At 39.0% G+C, this 21,528-nt stretch overlaps 1 protein-coding gene across 2 annotated transcripts in view; it reads right to left on the bottom strand.

Annotated features, from left to right (window-relative positions):
• Positions 1–15,224: 15,224 nt before the first annotated feature.
• Positions 15,225–21,528, bottom strand: part of USP46 (ubiquitin specific peptidase 46) — a 77,887-nt gene continuing 71,583 nt past the window's right edge. For both annotated transcript variants that reach the window (XM_043971421.1, XM_043971419.1), the window contains one exon: positions 15,225–19,003. In XM_043971421.1, coding sequence (XP_043827356.1) covers positions 18,902–19,003 — 102 coding nt within the window. In that variant the 3' untranslated portion in view covers positions 15,225–18,901. The remainder of the gene's footprint in view (positions 19,004–21,528) is intronic.

Raw genomic sequence — 21,528 nt, forward strand, 5'->3', positions numbered from 1 at the left:
TTCAGTGTCTGCTCTTGCATGTATTCCTCTTGTGATTGGATGGCACCTTGGCCAACTGGCATCTGATAACTCAGAATAAAGGTAATTAGTGTCTTAAATGATAAGTTCCCATAATCCAAGTCTCATATGGATTTAAAAATTGAGGATAATAAATGATTGCAAAAAATGTGAATACATCTTGACTCAGAACACAATATATAATTATGCAACAATTTCAAATAATACCCTTTTTTACTTAGTATACAATTACTTTTGTGAAAAATCTGAACATATTTAAATATAAGTTAAAGCACAACAGAATCTCAAAGAACTTTTTTTTTTGAAAATAGAAAACTTTTACAAATGTTCCCCTCTTTTTTTTTTTTTTGGGAATATGCTTATCAAAAATAATACTTCTAGAATCAATTTACACTTGCCATGGCAACCAATTTGCCACGGAAATGCTTTAAAGAGTTTGATCAAATAATCAGTTGAGAAAAAATAACAAAAACAAACAACTCAGAATATGGGAGCACAATACTCCCAGAATTAACATTGTATAATAAAATCAAAACCATCTTGCAATGTTTCAAAATTAGATAGACAAATGAATAGAAGAAAATACACATGGAACAATAAAAGACAATGAAATTCAAACTAAGGAAGTCTAAATGAATATGAACTTAATATCAATAAGAGTATTATAAAATATAAACTTGATCACATGACTATAAAAAGCTTTTACAAATATTCTCCTTGTTTTAAAAACTAAGTATAAAACACAATCTCAAAAGCATGAAAATCTCTATGAAAATAAACCCATACCATTAATTTCAAAATGTAGATGTAATAGCATAGAAATCCTATGTAACCTCTGAACTGACATTAATAATCTGAGTGAATTCAGAACACTTTTGATTCCGATATCTAAAATCCCCAATACTCATATCAATACCTTGCTGCTTACTTCTACATTTCTGTAAAATATGTACCCTTCCATGGCAAAAGAAGCGGAGTCTTGAACTATGGTGATGATTGTCATTCTTATTCAGCTTAAGTTTTTCTTCTTTAACCCCTCTATATTGTCTGTCGGGCTTTTCACCATACAAACGCTTTATAAGATTACTAATTAAAGACAAAAGCAGGTTAGCAAAATTATGAACAAAACGAGCATATCTGGAATTTAAAGAGTTTTCTAAGATTGTCTCAAAAGCACAGCCAGGCTGGGGAAGGGCTGAGCCTGAAGCTGCAAATGTAGTTAGAGAAAGTTGCGCATGAGCATTAGATCTTTGGACTTCCCGGGCTGGGGAAGCAATGGGCTTGGCCATGGGAGGAGTAGAGGGTGGGGTCTGGAGAGGAGGGGAGGGACCAGCGCAATTTGAATCAGACTTGATTTTGAACTCAGGCCTGGATTCCTCTTCCCCCACTTTGCCTCCAGGTGCTAGGGGATTAAAAGCTTCTAGAGGGTGGGTCATTGCCTCCAGGCATGCAAAATTAGAGCAACAATTAGTGTTAGAACTGGGAAAAGCTGCAGGAATCTCTTCAGGTTTCTCTGAAAAAGCATGGTTGGGAGAGGGAGAGATATTTCCTTGTGTGAGTAAGTTGCTGGCTCTTTTAACAAAAATAAAAAGAAAAATAGAAAATCCACAAAAACAAAGCATTAACATGATCTTATCTCCCATTTGTCTGGTTAAACAGACTAAAATCAAAAATAGGGTAATTAGGGAGTTTAAAAGGTCCATTCGAAAAAATTTAAAGGAAAAACACAGCCAGTACACCAGTACTTAGCAGTTAAAGGGAGAGGGAGGGGAAATTTCTTACCCAACCAGCAGATCAGAAGACTGAGGGTTAGCTTTCCTCTTCGTGGTCAGCCATCTGTTAAGGGCTAAAATTCTAGCTAAACTGTCTAAAATATCTAATGAGTGGTCGCCAATAAATTATAAGCTTTAGCAAGAGTTAGACTTTTAAGCATTTATTAAGGAGAATAAGAATTTGGTAAAGAGAGAGAAAAAGGCCTAAATTCCTAGCTATTAAAGGGAGAGCACATTTCTAGCTCCGCTCTCCACCAGAGTCCAAAGGAAAGAGCCCGAGACTCAGCGCCAGTCTCTTCCTTCCTCCTCCCACTAGTCTGCGTCACTTCCTCCCCGCCAAAGAAAAGACTCCTGGTCTTGCCCTCAAAGACCTTCGCTTCATGGGCAGAACTCTTCTACAGTAAGTATCCAGCAGGTGGCGTTATTCCAATCGTTACAGGAGGAAGATACAATTCATTATTTTTCTCTAGGAGTTGTCCTCAAAATGGTGCAGAAGAAACAGAAAAGTCCAGCTCTCTCCCAACAATTCCAGAAAGGAATTTTTTTTAAAAAAGGATCAGATCAAGAAATGTTCAAGAGACCCAACAAGAAACTATAGTAAGTGCATTTTCTTTTCCAACCCAGGTCCAGACAAAGAGAAAGCCAGAAGACTCAGGGCACTAGGGAAGGCTTGGTCCTGTCAGAAAAGTCTTGCCTAAGAACTTAGTATATGATAAACTTCCATATAAAGACCAGGAGTGGGGGCAGCTAGGTGGCCCAGTGAATAAAGCACTGGCCCTGTATTCAGGAGGACCTGAGTTCAAGTCTGGCCTCAGACACTTGACACTTACTAGCTGTGTGACCCTGGGCAAGTCACTTAACCCTCATTGCCCTGCAAAACAAAAACAAAAACAAGACCAGGAGCAATCCTGGGAGCTCTACAGCCAGGAGTAGGGAGATGGAATTCTAGACAAGGATGTCTGGAGTCAGAAGCCTATGGTGCCAAGGCTTGGAGAACAACAACCAGCGGGCGCTCTGATCAGAAGACCCCAGTGAAGACTAACTCCCTCATACCAAAGAATGTTTCACTATTCCTTCCAGAACAGTAAAAATGCCATCTCTGTCACAAAGTCCCAATTCAAGAACTAAGGCAGGAACAATGAGTAAACCCAATAAAAGACCAATAATAAAGAAATATTATGAACAAGGGATATTTAAAACACAATTTCTGAAGAAGAGAATAATTAACTCTACACTGGAATAATCCCAAAGAGCAACAACAACACCCTCTCTTTAGCCCCTTATTCTGCCCTGAGTTTTTGCTGAATAAAGGGGAAAATATAGACCAGGAAGGTGGAAGGCAACGGCCTGGTCTTCTTTCCTTCACTTTTTGCTCTTGACTAACTTCATTTGCATGTCAATCAAAGGGGATCTTAGAAGAGAAGTAGCTTAATAGCCCATAGAACTCTTGTGTTTTCTAGTGGAGTTTCTTCCCCTTTGGCAGATCACCCAAAAAAGATGATGGGGACACAAAATGCCAATTGGGAATGTAAAAAAGGAGTTAAAAGGTATCTTCTAACTCTGTCATATAACAATCTGAGACTATGGTCTTTGAATCAGTACCAAACATTTGTTATTAGGTTGTTTTGTGTCCAACTCTTCATGACCCAGTTTGGAGTTTTCTTGGCAAAGATACTGGAGTGGTTTGCCATTTCCTTCTCCAGATCATTTTACAAATGAGAGACTGAAACAAACAGGGTTAAATGACCAAACATAGTCCTCCCCATATTTCAAAGTCCATTTCAAATGCCCTCTCCTCCTTGAAATCTCTTCAATGAATCTTTCTCAGTGGGTTACCTATCTCCCTTTAAAACTTTGCCTATTTTGTACTTTTATATTTTTAATTAATAAAAATTCACCTTCTCCCCCGACACCCTTCCACCATTAAAATAGAAAGGAAAATAAAACCATTCTTATATCCATAGTCAATCAAAATAAACTCTCCCATTGGCCATGTCCAAAATATAGATGTGGATAGACGGAGATAGAGATATGCTTCCTGAGTCCTTCACCTTTCTTTTAAAATTTTTCTTTTATTCTGAACTTAATGAACACCACAAAAAAATTTCCACACGCAAAAAAATTGAGCACTTAAAGAGGATCAGGGCATGATGAGTGAGATGAGCAGAACCAGAAGAACATTGTACACAGTATCATCAACATACTGATCACCTACTGTGATGGACTATATTCTTCTCACCAATGCAATGGTACAGAAGAGTTCCAGGGAACTCATGATAGAAGAGGATCTCCAAATCCAAGAAGAAAAAAAAAACTGTGGAGTATAGATGCTGATTGAACCATACTATTTCTTTTGTTTTGGGTGCTGTTGTTTTTTTTTTTTTCCTATTTTGAGGTTTTGCATTACTGCCCTGATTTTTTCTCTTATAACAGGATTAATGCAGAAATAGGATTAATGTTATTATGGATATATATATGTGTGTGTGTATATATAGATATATGTATATGTATATAGATATAGATATATAGATATAACCTATATCAGATTACCTGCTGTCTAGGGTAGGGGGGAGGGAGGGGAGGGAGGGAGAAAAATCTGAAATTGTAAAGCTTGTATAAACAAAAGTTGAGAACTATTTTTACATGTAACGGAAAAAAATAAAATACCTTATATGTTAAAAAAAAAAAAAAAAAAAGAGGATCAGGGCAGCTAGGTGGTGCAGTAGACAGAGTGCTGGGCCTGAAGTAAGGAAGACCTGACTTCAAATGCAACCTCAGAAACTGACTAGCTGTGTGACCCTGGGCAAGTCATTTCACCCTGTTTGCCTCTGTTCCTCATCTGTAAAATGAGCTAGAGAAGGAAATGGCAAACCACTCCAGTATCTTTGCCAAGAAAACCCCAAATGGGGTCATGAAGAGTCAGACATGACTGAAAACAACTAAACAAAATTTAAAAGGTTTATATGAAATTGCAAATCCCTATTACACACAGCCTGCAATTTTGCACCTTTGTAAAGCATTCATCTCGATGTATTACTTTGTCTTCCAGTTATTTGTGTACATGTCATGTCCCTCTACTTAACTGTACCTCTACAAGGCAAGGGCCTGTTTCTTAGCTAAACTTGACATCTTTCCCTGCATCCTGGCATACATAGCACAGTGTTCTGCATGTTGTAGATTACTGCTTGTTGAAACGAACTGACCTTAAATCCTAGCTCTGTCAATTTTTCACAGTGTAATCTTGGTCAAGTCATTTTGCCTCAGTTTCTACATCTATAAAGTGAGGATGATAACAATACTTGGAAGCAGATATAATACAGTTAAAGAAGTGAAAATTTTGGAGGCAAAATATCTGAATCATGATCCCAGCTTAACTACTTCCTGGCTGTGTGACCATGGGCAAGTCACTTTCTCTCCCTTGTTTCCTCATCTTTAAAATGAAAGGGTTGGCCTAGATCAATGATATAAAATTCAAGGATCAATGGGGACCACTAAAACATGTTTAAGGGACTGCATATTGATTCAGAAAACCACATATTAATATTATCTGCTTCTATTAAGTTTTATTTTATTATTTATTATTTTATTTTGTTAAAAAATGTCCCAATTACATTTTAATCTGATTCATGTCACACTGGAGTATTGCTGGAGGCAATTTAGTGTGTCTGGAACTTCTAGAATAGGTGACTTCTGAGGTCCCTTTCAGCTCTCAGTCTATGATCCTCTGTTGTTGTTGTTGAGCCATTTAAGTCACATCTGATTCTTCATGACCCCATTTGGGGTTTTCTTGGCAAAGATACTAGAGTGGTTTACCATTTCCTTCTCATTTTACAGATGAGGAAACTGAGGCAAACAGAGTTAAGTGACTTGCCCAGAATTATATAGCTAGTGTCTGAGGCTGGGTTTAAACTCAGGAAAATGAGTCTTCCTGACTCCAGGGCCAGTACTCTATCCACTGCATCACCTGCCTAAGATCCTTTACTATACTCAGAATGTATGATCCTTTACTACTTACCTTACAGTGTTATTTTGAAAATCAAAAACTCTAAAAGACATTCTACAAATGTTATCTATTATTAGTATTCTATCACCATCATATACTTGCCAAAAAGAGGTATTCTAGTAGGAAGAAGATAAAAAGGTCACTCATATAGACTCAAACTGAGATACCATCTGACTTAAGCTTTGGCTTGAGTCTTAAAGAAATTGTCAAAAACTGGTGATAAGAATCAACACCACCACAGCCTGGCAACCCCCAAAATAACATATTAAATGGTTAGCTTCCAAATGCTCAGCTGGAGAAGGATGAAATACAAATTTTAATCTTTCAGTTCTAAGCCTATCTGAGAAACAGTTTTTTTTCTGATTTAAAAAAAAAAAACAGCTACCACAGGAAGGGCTTGGGTACACCACAAGTCTCACACTTCAGTACCAAAAAAAAATCTGCTTCCCAAGTACACAATACATAGATGCATTGTTAGACAGCAGTTCAGAAAAAAAAAAGATGTGGGAGTTTTAGGGTACTGCAATTTCTATGAGTCAGCAGTGTGACAGGGAAGCCAAAAAAAAAAAAGCTGATTGATCTTGGACTCCATTAAGAGGTCCATAGATTGCAAAACTAGGCAGGTGATAGCCTCACTTTATTCTGCCCTGGTCAGACCTCATCTAGTTATTGAATTCAATTCTGGGTAACCCATATTGAGGAGGACATAGATCACCTAGAGAGGAAGAAATAGGATATTGACTTGAGTCAATGTCAAATGAGAATCCTTTGAAGTATCTTGGCATATTTAGCCTGGGGAAGAGAAGATACAAGGGGAGCATGATAAGTGTCTTCAAGTTCTTTTGAAGGGATATTATGTGAAGAAAAGATTTGCCTTTTTTTATTTGGCCCTGGAGAGAAAAACCAAGAGTAATGCATGGAAGCCTCCAAGAGGCCAATTGAACCTTGATGCCAATAATTGGAGCTGTCCAAAAGTGGAATGGAATGCCTTGAGAGGTAGTCAGTCTTTTTTTTTTTTTTTTCTTGCCGGGCAATAAGGGTTAAGCGACTTGCCCAGGGTCACACAGCTAGTAAGTGTCAAGGGTCTGAGGCCAGATTTGGACTCAGGTCCTCCTGAATCCAGGGCCCGTGCTTTATCCATTGTGCTACCCAGTTGCCCCCAAGGTAGTCAGTCTTAAGCAGAGTCTGGACAACTTGTCGGGTATGTTTAAGTAGGGATTCCTTTTCTGTATGGATTGGATTAGATGGCCACTAAAGGCCCTTCCAACTCTCAAAATTGTGTGAATTAAACATTACAAAATGTGCTCATTTCAGTTGAAGGACGGTATAGATTTAATCTCGGAGCACTCACTGCCTTCAAGCTGTGTCCTCGAGGTCCCACTCACTGACACTTACCTTCTTCCTCCCAAGCAATACCTGGTAGTCAGTTCTTCCAATGGAATGTTGAAGCACAGTCTTGAAGCCTTCCTTCTCCCTGTTTTCCACCCTCTCCCCCCAAAGGAAATTCCGAAGGAAAGGTCATTGGCCTCATTCATCTCTATCCCAGTCCTCTTCACCCTGATTTCTATCCTAGTAAATTTTCTCAGCTCTGGGGGAATTACAGGCTGAACTTGAGACCCTCCCTGTCAGAATGAATTAGGATCTTGCAAGAAAAATTCCATCCTCTTAATAACTCCTATTTCTCTAGAGCAGAGGTTCTTGACCTGGAGTCCATGAACTCATTTTTTAAATGACTGTATCTCAACATAATTGGATTCCGTTGTAAGCCTATGTGTTTTATTTTGTTAATTTACATTGTTCCGAACAGGGGTCCAGAGGCTTTACCAATTACCAAAAGAGTCCTTTCAACACATTAAAAAGAGGTTAAGAACTTCTTGTCTAGAACGTGAAGGTCTACAGAGCACTATCTCTATCACAATAGCCCTGTGAAGTAGATCGTGCAACTCTGCAATGGTTATTTCTATTTTTAAATTTTTTCAAAGAATAAATATTTATTTTCTCTACTCCCCACCACCCCCAACTGAAAAACCCCACATGCACACCCTTGAAACAAATATTTATAGTCAAACGAAACAAATGTCCATATTGGTTGTGTCCAAAAATGTGTGTCTCATTCTGTATCTTGATTCTATCATTTCTCTGTCAGGAGATGAGTTGATATTTTATTTACCCCATCTTATATGAAGAGGTTTTATAGGGAATCCTTACCACCTTGATGAAGCTTCAGGAAGATGAGCCTTAGTTTGGAACTTTTATTACATCTCCTTGAGGAAAATGTCTACATACCTGCTGGTGCCCCTTTGAGAGGGTTAAAGATATTTTATGGGCTTAGATACATATCAACCTACTGACACTTTCACTAAGGAAGAGTGATTCAGTTTCAGCAGCCAAGGGGCAATTTGACTGACTTGGATTGTTGTTGTTCCTCCTTCATTTTTCAAAGGGGACCAGTGACATCACCAGGTGATGTCTTTACTTGCACATGATGTCATAGATTAGAACTACCCCCCTTTGCCTGGTCTATTAAAGAGAGTTTTGAGGCAATGGAAAGATTGTATTGCTCTGGTTGCTGAGATCCAGAGGGAGTGCTGATAATAAACAGGAACGAGAGGAATGGAGCAGAGAGAAAGGCTTGCCTAGGTGAGTGAGTAGGGGGAGTGGAAAGTGGGGGGACTGATGTACTGGTGGGAGATCCAAAGCCTCTATCTCACATAACCTCCTCCTTCAACTAGCAGTTAATGACAGCTTAAGACAACAATGAAGCAGACCTCACCCACGGGCTGAAGAGATGCTTTGTCATGGAGCCACACTCTAGGAAAGTCTAGGGCCATATAACCAATTTCCTAAATGATTTCCAGAACTTGATCTTATAGAGAGAGAAGAGGAAGTTCTTACACAGTTCCGGTCCCATAGAGAGAAGAGGACTGACCACGTGGCCCCAAAGCTTCACAAGCACACAAGTGAGCCACAATTAATGAAGACCAAAGACCTAGTCTTTACCCACTGGCACTACTATGTTCTTTGGACAGTGCAGGTCCAATAGTAAGGGGCCTGCCTCTCTATTACAACTTTAAGTTCATTTTCCTTCTGAGAGAATTCTCATCCTAAGGATAGTACTACAAGGCTGGAAACCTGTATAAAGGTCCCATGTATGAATGTGGGGCTCAGAGGGAAAGGAGAGAAGACTTGTATAACTAGGAGTGTAATTCTTTTTCTTTTTCTTTCTTTCTTTCTTTCTTTTTTCTTTCTTTCTTTCTTTCTTTCTTTCTTTCTTTCTTTCTTTTTTTTTTTTTGCAGGGCAATGAGGGTTAAGTGACTTGCCCAGGGTCACACAGCTAGTAAGTATCAAGTGTCTGAGGTCATATTTGAACTCAGGTCCTCCTGAATCCAGGGCCAGTGCTTTGTCCACTGTACCATCTAGTTGCCCCCAGAGTATAATTCTTTTTTTTAGTATAATTCTTTTTTAAAATGTCAACTTTAATTTAAAAAAATTATTAGTATCTTTACTTTTTACATTATCTTTATTTCCAGATATGTCCCTCCTCATTAGTGAATTTTCTCTTGTAACAATGACTAAAAAATAAATAGAAAAAAAGTCAGTTCAGCAAAACAAATAAACCCATCAGTTGAATCTGGCAGAATGTGAAATATTGTGTACCCATAGATAGTCCCCACTTTCATTAAGAAAAGTGGGAGGTGTATTTTCTCAAATTTGAGGGAGGTCAAGCTTGGTCATTATAATTACAGTAGCTGGTTTAGTTTTATTCTTTCCATTAGCATTATTATATTCATTGTGGACACTGCTTTTCTAGTTCTATATCAGTTCATATACCGTGTTTCCATGAATTCTTCATATTAGTAATTTCTTACATCCCAATAATATTCCATTTCATTATATATGTGGAATAGGATTCTAATGCTTTCAGTGAAAGTCTTACCCTCCTTCTCCTACAAATTCTTCCCTGGAATGGATAAACCCCACAGTTTAAGTATATATCCCATATTATAGGTTTTTTATATCATTTAAATTTTCTTCTATAACATTTGTTCCTTGAACTTTTATGGGGTGCCTTCAGGCAACTCAGTATTCAACAAACATTTTTTTAAGCAGTGACTAGGTACCAAGTACTATACTAGGTGATAAGGATACAAAGAAAGGCAAAAACATGGTCCTTGAATTCAAGGAACTCACATTCCAATAAGGGAAGACACGTCAATGATTATGTACATACAAGATATATGGAGAGTAAACGAGAGATTTTTTTGTTTGTTATTTGTCCCTTTTCTCCATGACATCAGGGTGATGTCATGACTTGCACTGAATTGGATTTAAGTGGGGGAGGGCTGTGCAAGGTCACCAACCTCTCTCTTCCAGAGTCATCTGGGTCCAGTGGCAAGATATATATCAGGACAACTGGAGATGGCTCCAGATGTTTAAGGCAATCAGGTTAAGTGACTTGCCTAGGGTCACACAGCTAGGAAGTGTCTGAGACTGGATTTAAAGTCAGGTCCTTCTGACTTCAGGGCCTCCTGTTTTGTTTCTTTGTTTTGCGGGGCAATGGGGGTTAAGTGACTTGCCCAGGGTCACACAACTAGTGTCAAGTGTCTGAGGCGGGATTTGAACTCAAGTCCTCCTGAATCCAAGCCCGGTGCTTTATCCACTGCACCACCTGGCTGGCCCCAACTTTTGATATGTTTGAAACTTTTAATGTCTTGTGGTATGTTGACAGATGCTAAGTCTGGTGGGTGCTTATTTTTTGTTGCCTTGGCTTCTCTCAGGGAAGTATTTGAAACCTAGACTCAGACCAACTTGTTTATCCTTGGACTTAGTGCTTCCTACCCATCCATCTACAAAGAAGCTGCAAACAAAATCATTTTAAATAATGGTAATATTGGAGCAAATGTCTAGAGTAGTGAATCAAAAGCTAGCTTCAGTATCAGGAAGACCTGGGTGTATATGTTGCCCCAAATTCGTAGTAACCACATAACCTTGGAGAATTCACTTAACTTTTCAGGGCTCCCAGGAGAGCTCTCTAAGGTTATATAGCCTAAGACTTGCAAATCTTTTTTGGTGGACAGACTTTACTAGGAAGCATCATTTCAAACCCCATTAGAGGTCATTTCTCTGACCCCTCAAATCCCAGACTGGAGACAACCCATTGGGAACAGGATCTATCTAATCCCCTGGTTCTAGGTGGATAGTGGTCCATTTTTTACCTATCTACTATGGTTATATTCACTGCTTCTATGAAGCAGGCTATTGGATTATAAAACTCAGTGGCTCCCTTCCAAAAAAACCTCATGAAATGAAAAATCAAGGAAACATCATCTTATTCTTTTCCTTCATCCTTGCTCAGCACAGATGAGCAAAAATCTCTGCTCTGCCACTAATTATCTGCATGCCTTTGGACAAATCATTCCACCTTTCTGGGCCTCAGTTTCTTTTTCTGTAAAATGAGGGGGTTGGAATAAAAATGACCCCCAAGATTCTTTAATGGATTTAGGTCCCCAGCTTTCCCCTTTAGAACCTGGCCTTTCTTTCTTTCTTTTTTTCTCTCTCTTATCATAAAAGTATTTTATTATTTTCCAGTTACATGTAAAGACAGTTCTCAACATTTGCTTTTATAAAATTTTTAGTTCCAAATTTTTTCCCCTTCCTCCCTTCCCCACCCCCTTCCAAAGACAAGAAAGCAATCTGATACAGGTTATGTGCACAATCACATTAAACATATTTTTGCATTACTCATGTTGTGAAAGAAGAATCAGAACAAAAGAGAAAAGCTTAAAAAACAAAAAAAGTAGAAAGAGTATGGTTCAATCTGCATTCAGATTCCATAGTTCTTTTTTCTGGATGTGGAGAGCATTTTCCATCATGAGTCCTTTGGAATTGTCTTGGATCATTGTATTACTGAGAAGAGCTAAATCTAAGTCTTTCACAGTTAATCATCACACAATGTTGCTGTTACTGTGTACAATGTAGAACCTGGTCTTTCTAAGATTATTTCATATACCTTTACACCACGTTCCAGCCAAAGAGAATCACTTACTGTTCTTATTTACTATTCCCAAACTCAGAATCCTTGCCTTTGCAGGCTCCCTGTGCTTGGAATGACCTTCCTCCTCAGCTCCCATTTTATTCATAAAGTGCCACCTATCAGGAACTCGTTCAAGTGTTCTCTCACTCCTCAGATCATCGGGCACATAATTACCTGTTAATGTGTTCTATGAAACTATACCCCATCCCCACCCCCAGTAGAATATAAGGTCCCCAAGGGCAGTGACTGATTGTAATTTTACCTTTGTCATCCCAGCTCCTGGCATAGTATCCTGCACATAGTATGCGCTTGATACATGTTTGCTGGATTGGCCAGAAGAACAACATTCTTAGGAAAGCACAGGGGGATGCTGGGCTTGTAGCTACCAACTACTGGGCACCATCATCCCTCTACATTCACTTTTGCTCAGATTGAGACAGTTATTTGTAATCTATAGTTTGAAAAGTGTGCCTCATGTTTGTTAGTGTTCTAATATGTACACAGAACAGTAGTGTACAAATAATTATAGATTATGCCTGGAAAAGGAGGTAGGTAAGTCACATTGTAAAAGGAAGGGATAGGGGGGCAGCTAGGGGGCACAGTGGATAGAGCACTGGCCTTGGATTCAGGAGGACCTGAGTTCAAATCCAGCCTCAGACACTTGACACTTACCAGCTGTGTGACCCTGGGCAAGTCACTTAACCCTCACTGCCCCGCCACCCCCCCCCAAAAAAAGGAAGGCATAGCAGAGAGGCAGCTCATGTCTATGTGGGTAGCCACATGATGCCAGGAAACTTAGTGGAAAGCACTAGAACATTGGGTGACCCCTTGTGGTGTATTTACCAAAGGATATGGACAAGTAAGAAGACGTGGAGAGGTTATGATCTGCACTGTTGGAGGCTGTATATTGATGAGATCACAGGTCCATTGGAGTATGAAGTATTAAATGTACAGGAAATAGGCATGAAATTTGTTTTTTGCTGTTCAGTTGTTTCAGTCATGTCTGACTCTCCATGGCAAAGCCACTGGAGCAGTTTGCCATTTCCTTCTCCAGCTTATTTTACAGATGAGGAAACTGAGACAAACAGGGTGAAGTGACTTGCCTAGGATCACACAGCTAGTGGATCAGGCCAGATTTGAACTCAGGAAGATGAGTTTTCCTGATTGCAGGTCCCAGCATTCCATCTACTACACTCTACCTAGCCATCCCAGGTATTAAGGAGACCAAAAAATAAAAAAAAATAAAAGCCAGCTTCTGGTATTTCATATCCCAAATGCAGTTGGGAATGTTTTAGGAGAGAACTGAGTTTGAATTTTTCCTCTGTGTATCCATAGGCAAGTCATTTGTCTATTCTAAGGGGAAGGTATACATTTTCAAGAATGCCCAACGTGAAAATTTGTTTTGCAGGACCGTACATATTTATAAGGAGAATTTGATTTTTTAAAAATCTTTTTTCCACGGGGGGCTGGGGAACAGACCACATATACATGTAAAAACGTGTTGTTGGGTTTTTTTAAAGGAAGTTTAGGATAAAGCACCGGCTCTGTATTCAGGACGACCGGAGTTCAAATCTGGCCTCAGACACTTGACACTTATTAGCTGTGTGACCCTGGGCAAATCATTTAACTCCCATTGCCCTGAAAAGAAAAAAAAAAAAAGAAAGAAAAAAAAGAAAAGGAAGTTTAAATAATGTGTCTATGTCTAAATTTCCCAAAAGATTAATAATAATAGCACCTACCTTCCTGGGCTGCTAGGATAATGAAGCTGGCTAATGTATGTCATGTGTTCTGCAAACTTGAAACTTTAAGGCACCATATAATTTTCAACTTGGCATAGTACATAGAGCACCAGAGTTGGAGTCTGGAGATGCAGTCCAAATCCCATCCTCAGACACTTCCTAGGTGTGTGCCCATGGACAAGTCACAACCTCTCGGTAACTTAAGTTTCCCAAGCTATAACAGGGATACTATTCTGCTCCCTACCTCATAGGTACTAAGAACAATAAAAATCTTGGACAAATCTTAAATGAGTTTAGTTTATTTCACTTTCTTGTATGAGTGTCCAACAGCATTTGCCCACATTGAAATCACAGAGAAGAAGATGCGGTGGGAGGGAGCTCTCTATATTTAAGACTCAATCTCTCCATCCACATAGAACCCTTAACCCGGACAGGAAGGGAATAAGCATTTATATAATACCTACTCTGGCAGACACTGCTAAGTGCTTTACAAATATTATCTCATCTAATCCTCACAAACCCTCAGAGGGAAGTCCTATTATTATCATCTCAATCTCATAGTTGAGGAAACTGAGATAACAATTAAGTGACTTGACCAGGGTCACTTAGCTAGAAAGACTAGATCTGAACTCAGGTCTCCTTAACTCCAGAGCCACTGCTCTATCCACTGCAATACTTAGTTGCCTGTGAAAAAGGAGGTTACAATGTGATTTTGTTCAAGACATGTATGTTCTGAGGTTGGTGACTACACTAGGTGCGCTCCTCAGCACCAAGGAGGTAGGTAACAGGTCATCAGAAACATCTGCTGCTATTTCCAGAATAGGATGAACCCGTTCTCAAGCTTCTTCAGTTACAGGGTATAAGCAACAGACCTCAGCCTGCAGGATAATTTGGGAGTGAAGCAGAGCACCAGGGGTAACTGGGATAAATACACCTTGGGTATTTCCTAGTCTAGTTCCTGATACACCCACTGGAGAATTACCAAATATACCCAAGCATTCCCTTGTCAGTAAGATCTGGTCCAGTATTATTATTATTATTATTTTAGTGAGGCAATTGGGGTTAAGTGACTTGCCCAGGGTCACACAGCTAGTAAGTGTTAAGTGTCTGAGGCCGGATTTGTACTCAGGTACTCCTGACTCCAGGGCTGGTGCTCCATCTACTGCGCCACCTAGCTCCCCTGAGTATTATTACCTAAAGCACAAGCTTAGATCTGACATAAGCCCATAGGACATCATTATTTCCAAAAGCCAATTTTCAAAAAAAAAAAGTACCATTCCATTTCAGAAAAGTACATTATAAAATCATTTTGCATTAAAAAAATCAAAGTAGATCCCAGCTGTGTAGTTATTTTCAGCTCTCAATTGCCAGCTCTCGACTACTCTTTCCTTATTTTGTTAACTCAACACATTGTTCAATAGACTTCAGTTACAGGTTCAGTGTTGGTCTTTTTTGTGTTAAAAAAAAAAAAGCAGCCATCTCCTGGAACAATGCATTAGCTTTAACAAGAACATAGCCATTATTGGGGAATAAAAATGATCCAAACTTTCTTCAAATTCTGTTTCGAGATCAAATTCTGAATAACTTGTCCATGTTACCTTGTGCTTCCTTTCACAGTAGTATGACTCTGTGTCCCTGCAGACCATTACCCAACAGAGTTCTCTACAGAGAGAATTTCCATTCATTTATTTATTTATTTTTTGCAAACTCCATTTTAGAGGCAAGGGGTTAAACTGATTGAATTTTCACAAGATTGAAATTATTGCTTAAAGTGCTTGGGTTGGTTACATTTTAAAAAAATGAAAGTACAGATTATTTAAAATTAAAACTATAGGTATTAGCAACACAAATGGAAACTACATGGATACAGCAAATACTTCGGTTATGTAGAAACAGGAGGCAGAAATAAATTAATATAACACTGGAAAACAATTTACTTATGTAAATTGAGCAAGAAAAAAAATATACCTATTTTTCCCTGACCCACACCATTTACAAGGGCAAATTAATCAGAATGGTGCCTACGGACACCTCGGCTACATAATAGCAAACAAGGGCAAAACATTTAGTGCATGATATTTAATTTCACATAAATATACAAAGTTGAACAAAAAGTCTTGTTTGAAGATAAAATCCATCAGTGACAAAATGTAAGAATCCATGTATCTAAAATAAGCCCTAAACCTCAGTTAGAACTCAGTTCACCATTATGCAGCTCCATAAAATGAAGTATATAGGGAATGTTTCTATCATTTTGTGAATCTTCTATTCAGCTGCCTCAGTCTAGCAAACTCCAAAAGGTGCCAGCCTCATTTTCAGAAACCCCTTCAGCTGGTGGTGTTCCTCACCCCTCCTTCATTTCTGTTGCATTGAATAGCATCTCAAAATGAGCAATGTCTCAAGCAGAGCAAGACCAGAAGCTATCAAAGTGCATTCTTCAATGGATCTTCCCATAGAATCTTCTTGTGAACTCTTCCACATTCTAACTTTTAACTACGAACCAATAAAATCCAAAGATTTCTTCTCCTTCATGAAGGCATGCTACAGCAGCTTGTTTTCAAATATACAACCAATAACAACAATGCTGCAAAGCAATTTCTGCAAGGGCCCAGCAAGCCAAACAGACAAATGAAAGCCACGGACTTGTGCTGAGCCCCTGAACTCAAAAATTTTTAGGTGGTTTTTAAGTTGGGCTTGCTTGTTTTGTACCATCTTCAGGCTCTCTCATAATGGGGAAAAATAAAGCAGAAAAAAATCCACTTGAGAGATGTCATCTTTAAATACAGTGAAAAGGCTTTTTAAAAAAGGTTATAGCTGATCTGTTTCTAATGGAGGAGTATTGGAGGGGTGGGTGGGAAGAGTGAGCAGACAGAAACCTAAAATAAAGTAAATGCTGATCAAATTTTGAGGGCAGGCAAGTTCATCTTTGACTAGTTCCCAATTGTCTACTTGTACTAGCAACACATGTCTCTCTAATACCTTCCAAAATACCTTCTTACAAATACCAGAAATCTGTTCATAAACTCTACATTTTCCTTTTTTATTTTGCATGAAAAAAATAAACTATCATAGTAAAAGTCATTGGGAAAAGCTGTTTGTAACCTCATAAAAGGTTAGACTGTAACCCTGGTTTATCATTGAAATATTGCTTCACTCATCGCATCTTAATTCTTTACCGGTTTATAAACCTCTTCCTAGTAAATTGGACATTTATTTCCAAAAATCTATTTCAAAACAATTTTAATATTTTCTCTCCCTAAAGTTATCATTCAGTCTCCCAGCTCTGACTATGTAAGGTAGAGGTTCACTATACATTTCTTTAGCTTTGCAATCTATAGCCAAGCATCTGGGATATATTAAGCACAGACATTCTCTCTTCATTAGTCACCCGTCAGTCTGGAAAGTGCCCTCACTCACAATCAGAGACCAAGATTCACCTGCCATGCAAGTGATTGCTGCATAACTTTAATGGGGGGGGGGGGGGGAACGAGGCATGAATATTCAAAAATAGGAATTTGCCTCTAAACAAGGTAAGGCATTTTACTCTCACCAAGGAAGTGTGGGGGGGGGGGAATCACCCTGTTTTTGTCTTCTGAAGGAAAGTTGAACATTTCACCTTTAGCATGACAAAAGCATGTGGGACTACTGAGTCATGTTCTGAGTAATAAACAGTTCAAGGTATTTCAAAGATAAGAAATCCAGTTTCTCTCTGGTTAAAGTGCTATACTCCTTATGATACAAAATGGTGGCTCACCTTCCAATCCCATTTCAAACCACATCATACCAAAGGCTTACAAATTCATGGATCATAAGGTATAAAATAATATCACATTCACAGTAGATTATAACATAGAGAAGTTAACTGACTTTCTCAATAGAAGCAGAAATCCAAAACAAGAATTTCAAACAATCTTTGCTAAGAGGATTGGGAGAAGGGAGGAAGGGAGAAGATGGAGAGAAAAGGAAAAGACAAAGCCAGCTAATGACAGAAAGGCAGTCAACCCTTTTAATGAAAAGTACTGAATTGTCGAATGTTCTAATAAATATACATAACAATGAAAATAAGTAAAAGTAAATATGTGTGAGATGAGGTTCTTTCTCAGAAATCTGTCTTGTCTAACAGTCACAGGGCTGATTGAACCCAAGAAAATGTCTACTACTTAGTTCGATTTTCCTCCTACTTGCCCTACTTACACTTCCTTGGACTTTGCCTCCTTCCTTCTTAGATATTTCCAGTATTCCCCCTAGGGAACAGTTATTTATTAGCCCTGACACTTGCCAGGGCCTCCATTAATTGAAAAATAAAAATTACTAACAGTCACATAATGTGACTGGATAACTGTAAAAATGTGATTCCCTGTTTAGTCCCATAACATAAGGGTGATGATGCAGGTACTAAATGATTTGGGGGAGTGGGGCCAGGTGGTTTTTGTTTTTTAATTCCCACTACTGTAGGAAGTATTGAAGGATCAGTTGAAAAGTTACCCTGAAAAGATTAGTAGGGCCGGATACTACCCACAGGACCAGATAAGAGAAAATGGTGGTGGTTCTGAAACTTCATTAAGTCTGTGTTTAAGATGAGGACCTTCCCATTGTCCAGAAACTTCTCTCCTGTTTCTTCCTCTTTCTTTCACCTACCCTTAATGCCATACCTCATTGGGTCCTTGAACTTTAATGGCTGGTTCTAATGCCCAAAGGGCTAACACTAATGTTACCATAATAAGCTCTATACCCCACTCCCCTACTTTGAGGCTATTTTTAGTATTGAGTTTACTCACTTCTAAAAGTTTTTCAACTTAAAGCTATAGATTCAGCCCTGGAGAGCATGAAATCTATCCAATCCTTTAAGCCTACTCTATAGAAAACTTGGCTTATGAGCTAAAAATGGAGAGCAACAGAGCCTCTGAGTTACACAATTAAGAGGAATGCATTGTAAGTTGATCCCTGAAGCCATTTACAAAGTTCAGTAAAAAGCCCCCAAAGAGAACACGGCCATTGGTAGAAAACATGACTCTAGTTCACTGGGAGGCAGCAGATGGCATAGTGTGTACTCAATCCTAAAAACCTGCAAATGTTATTCATGTAAATCTTACTACAACTGGATAACATTTAATTCTACCTCTGACGGAAATAAAACCAAAAGTGCTGCATATCAAAATGGTTGGGGGGTGGGGATGGGAAGGGGGCAACAGCCTAACACAGTTAGACCATTCAGGCTCAGGGTGTGTCACTGATGGGCCGTTAAGAAGGAAGGTGATCGATCTGCCGGAGAAGCCAGGTCAGAGTGGGCTCTATTCCCTTCTCCCACTTCAAGCAGTTCTGCAGTTCTTCAAGTCATTCTCTTGATTGATAGAATAAAATATATCCAGACTCTGAATTTTTTGATATATCCGACGTCAGGCCATAGAATTCTTCAATAGCTTGAGCATCTATTTTCTTTGGGTAGGAACGAAGGGGAGATATAAGAGAAGAGAGAAAAAAATTCACATGAACACAACTGTTCAAAATGGTAATTGGAAGAAAATAATACAAACGTATTACAAATTACACATCAAAAGGTAAAAACATGTATCATTACTTGCCAATGCATACTTATAAAATTTTTTTTTTTGCAGGACAATGAGGGTTAAGTCACAGCTAGTATGTGTCAAGTGTCTGAGACCGGATTTGAACTCAGGTCCTCCTCAATCCAGGGCTGGTGCTTTATCCACTGTGCCACCTAGCTGCCCCATGCTTAAAAAATCTTAACAGCTGAATTGATGATTTATCAGTTTAGATAAAGATTAATTGCAATTCAATTAACTGTCTTTATGTAACAGAGATAAGAAGCAACTCAAGGAGCCAGAAACAATCCAGTATTTATAAATTCTAATAGTAAAAAAAAAAAAAAAAGAAAAGGGGGGGGCGGTGAGAATAGATATCAGCATTAACTCTTTCTGGTTACCAAGGATCCATTTAGTGCCTTGAAGAAAGAATAATCTAAGGGGCAGCTAGGTGGCACAGTGGATAAAGCACCAGCCCTGGATTGAGGAGGACCTGAATTCAAATCTGACCTCAAATATTTGACACAGTATGTGTGATCCTGGGGGAGTCACTTAAACTTCATTGCCCTAGAAAGGAAGGAAGGGAGGAGAGAGGGAGGAAGGGAGGAAGGAAGGAAGGATGGATTTAATAGTCCCCTTATAATGTCACATTTAATGTGTCCTTTGTAAAAAAAAAATTATTAGCTAGCTAGTCTAAAAAAATTATAATTGACTTATATGAAAAATCATAACTATATGAAAAATTATAAGTTTAGAAAAATTATAATTGGGCCATAAGTCCTGCTGCAGGCGCCATTCAAATGTAAAAATATTTTAATTTACTGGCCTAATTTGGGGGCTAATCTAACTGGAGGACTAATCTGGGGACTTTTGACTAACTGGCTATCCGATTGCTATTAATTTCATGTGGGCTGTTTATAAAGTTCCACAACACTGCTCCACTCCCAAAATTGATAAGCTAAAGATTAAGAAGCCTCTTAACTAAATAATCAAAGCAGAGTTTATTTATGAGATACTATTTAAAATTAAGAATACAGAGAAATAAAATGTACAACCTGACTGTGTTCAGCGATGCCTGCTGTGCCTGGAACTTTTTTAATACAATAAGGGCTGTAGCTGCCTCTTGCCTTAGGGTATGTTCCATTTTCACTGCTCAACTACTTTCTAACTCCCAGCCCCTTTCACTTTGTAAATCCCCCTGCTTCTAACTTTCCTCTCCTTACTGCCACTGCTGAACCCGTGTTTCTCTCTCACTGACCTCTCCTTCCGTTCTCCTAGTGCTCCAGTGTCCTTCTGTTCTCTTAATCTTCTGGCCTCTCCCAAGCTCTGTACATCTGCCTCTTGCTCTAGTCCTCCTGCTTCCTTCTCCACTGACTTAAAATCTTGTCAGTCCTCCTCTCTGTTCCTCTAATCTTGTCAGTCCCCCTTTCTAACTCCCAGGTATATATATATATCTTTCTTCTCTCCCCTCAAATCTCGAGGCTTTTTGCACCCCTACAGACCAAGCTAATCTGCCAGCCAGGGCTGCGGCTGGGGCTGGGGGACACTCAAGCATCACGTGCCTCAGCACAGGCTATGCCAGAGCCTGGCCTGGACAAGCCCGGGATCTCTCAGATAGTTCCGCTCAGGGCAGAGGGAGTTGGGGGCCTCCCCCCCCCCCCAGCTGTCTGACCTGATGTCTTGTACAGCCCACGGGGCTTTTTGGCTCAGCTGAAGTGGAAGGGGAGGGGCACCAGCACCTCCCACACAGAAGAGACCCTGAGGGCCTAAGGATTTCTAATCTCAGCCCAAAAGTAGGGTCCCCAAATCAAAAGAAATTTCCACACCTTCAAGAATGGAATTTACTCCTATAACTCCCCTTACAACAAAATCATTATACAAAAAATGTCCCTATAACAACAACAACAAAAACCATAGATATAGGTATAGATATAGATATAGATCCTATGCTCCCAGCTAATGGTCCATTTAACTTAAGAAATAATAAGTACAATAAAATTCTAGTACTAGAAAAATAGTTTGGACAGACCTTTGAAGTTTAAGGGTATTTGAATGTAGCAGAATGTGTCTTGGCCTACTTAAGAAGACGATCTAGAATGCTCATGTCCATAGTTTATTAGTACAGTTAACTGTATAACACTAATGAGGTCAAGATCACAAGCTGGATCAATGCTCAGGTCAATTAGCTTTGTTTGACTTCTTGGATACAAACAGTAGTCTTATCCCTTGGTTAACTGTTCTGAAAATCTGTCCCCCTTGGCCTAAAGTGGATTCTAGGTGAGTGGATATTAATGTACCAGCTTCTGCTATCCATCACTACTATTGGAAAAATGAGCTGAATGTCCTACCCAATGGTGCCAAGGATCATTAGTATCCGCTCAATAAGAGATTGTTCATTCATCAGATTATTTCCAATGA

The sequence above is a fragment of the Dromiciops gliroides genome, chromosome 6 (assembly GCF_019393635.1).
Source record: "Dromiciops gliroides isolate mDroGli1 chromosome 6, mDroGli1.pri, whole genome shotgun sequence".
NCBI lineage: Eukaryota > Metazoa > Chordata > Mammalia > Microbiotheria > Microbiotheriidae > Dromiciops > Dromiciops gliroides.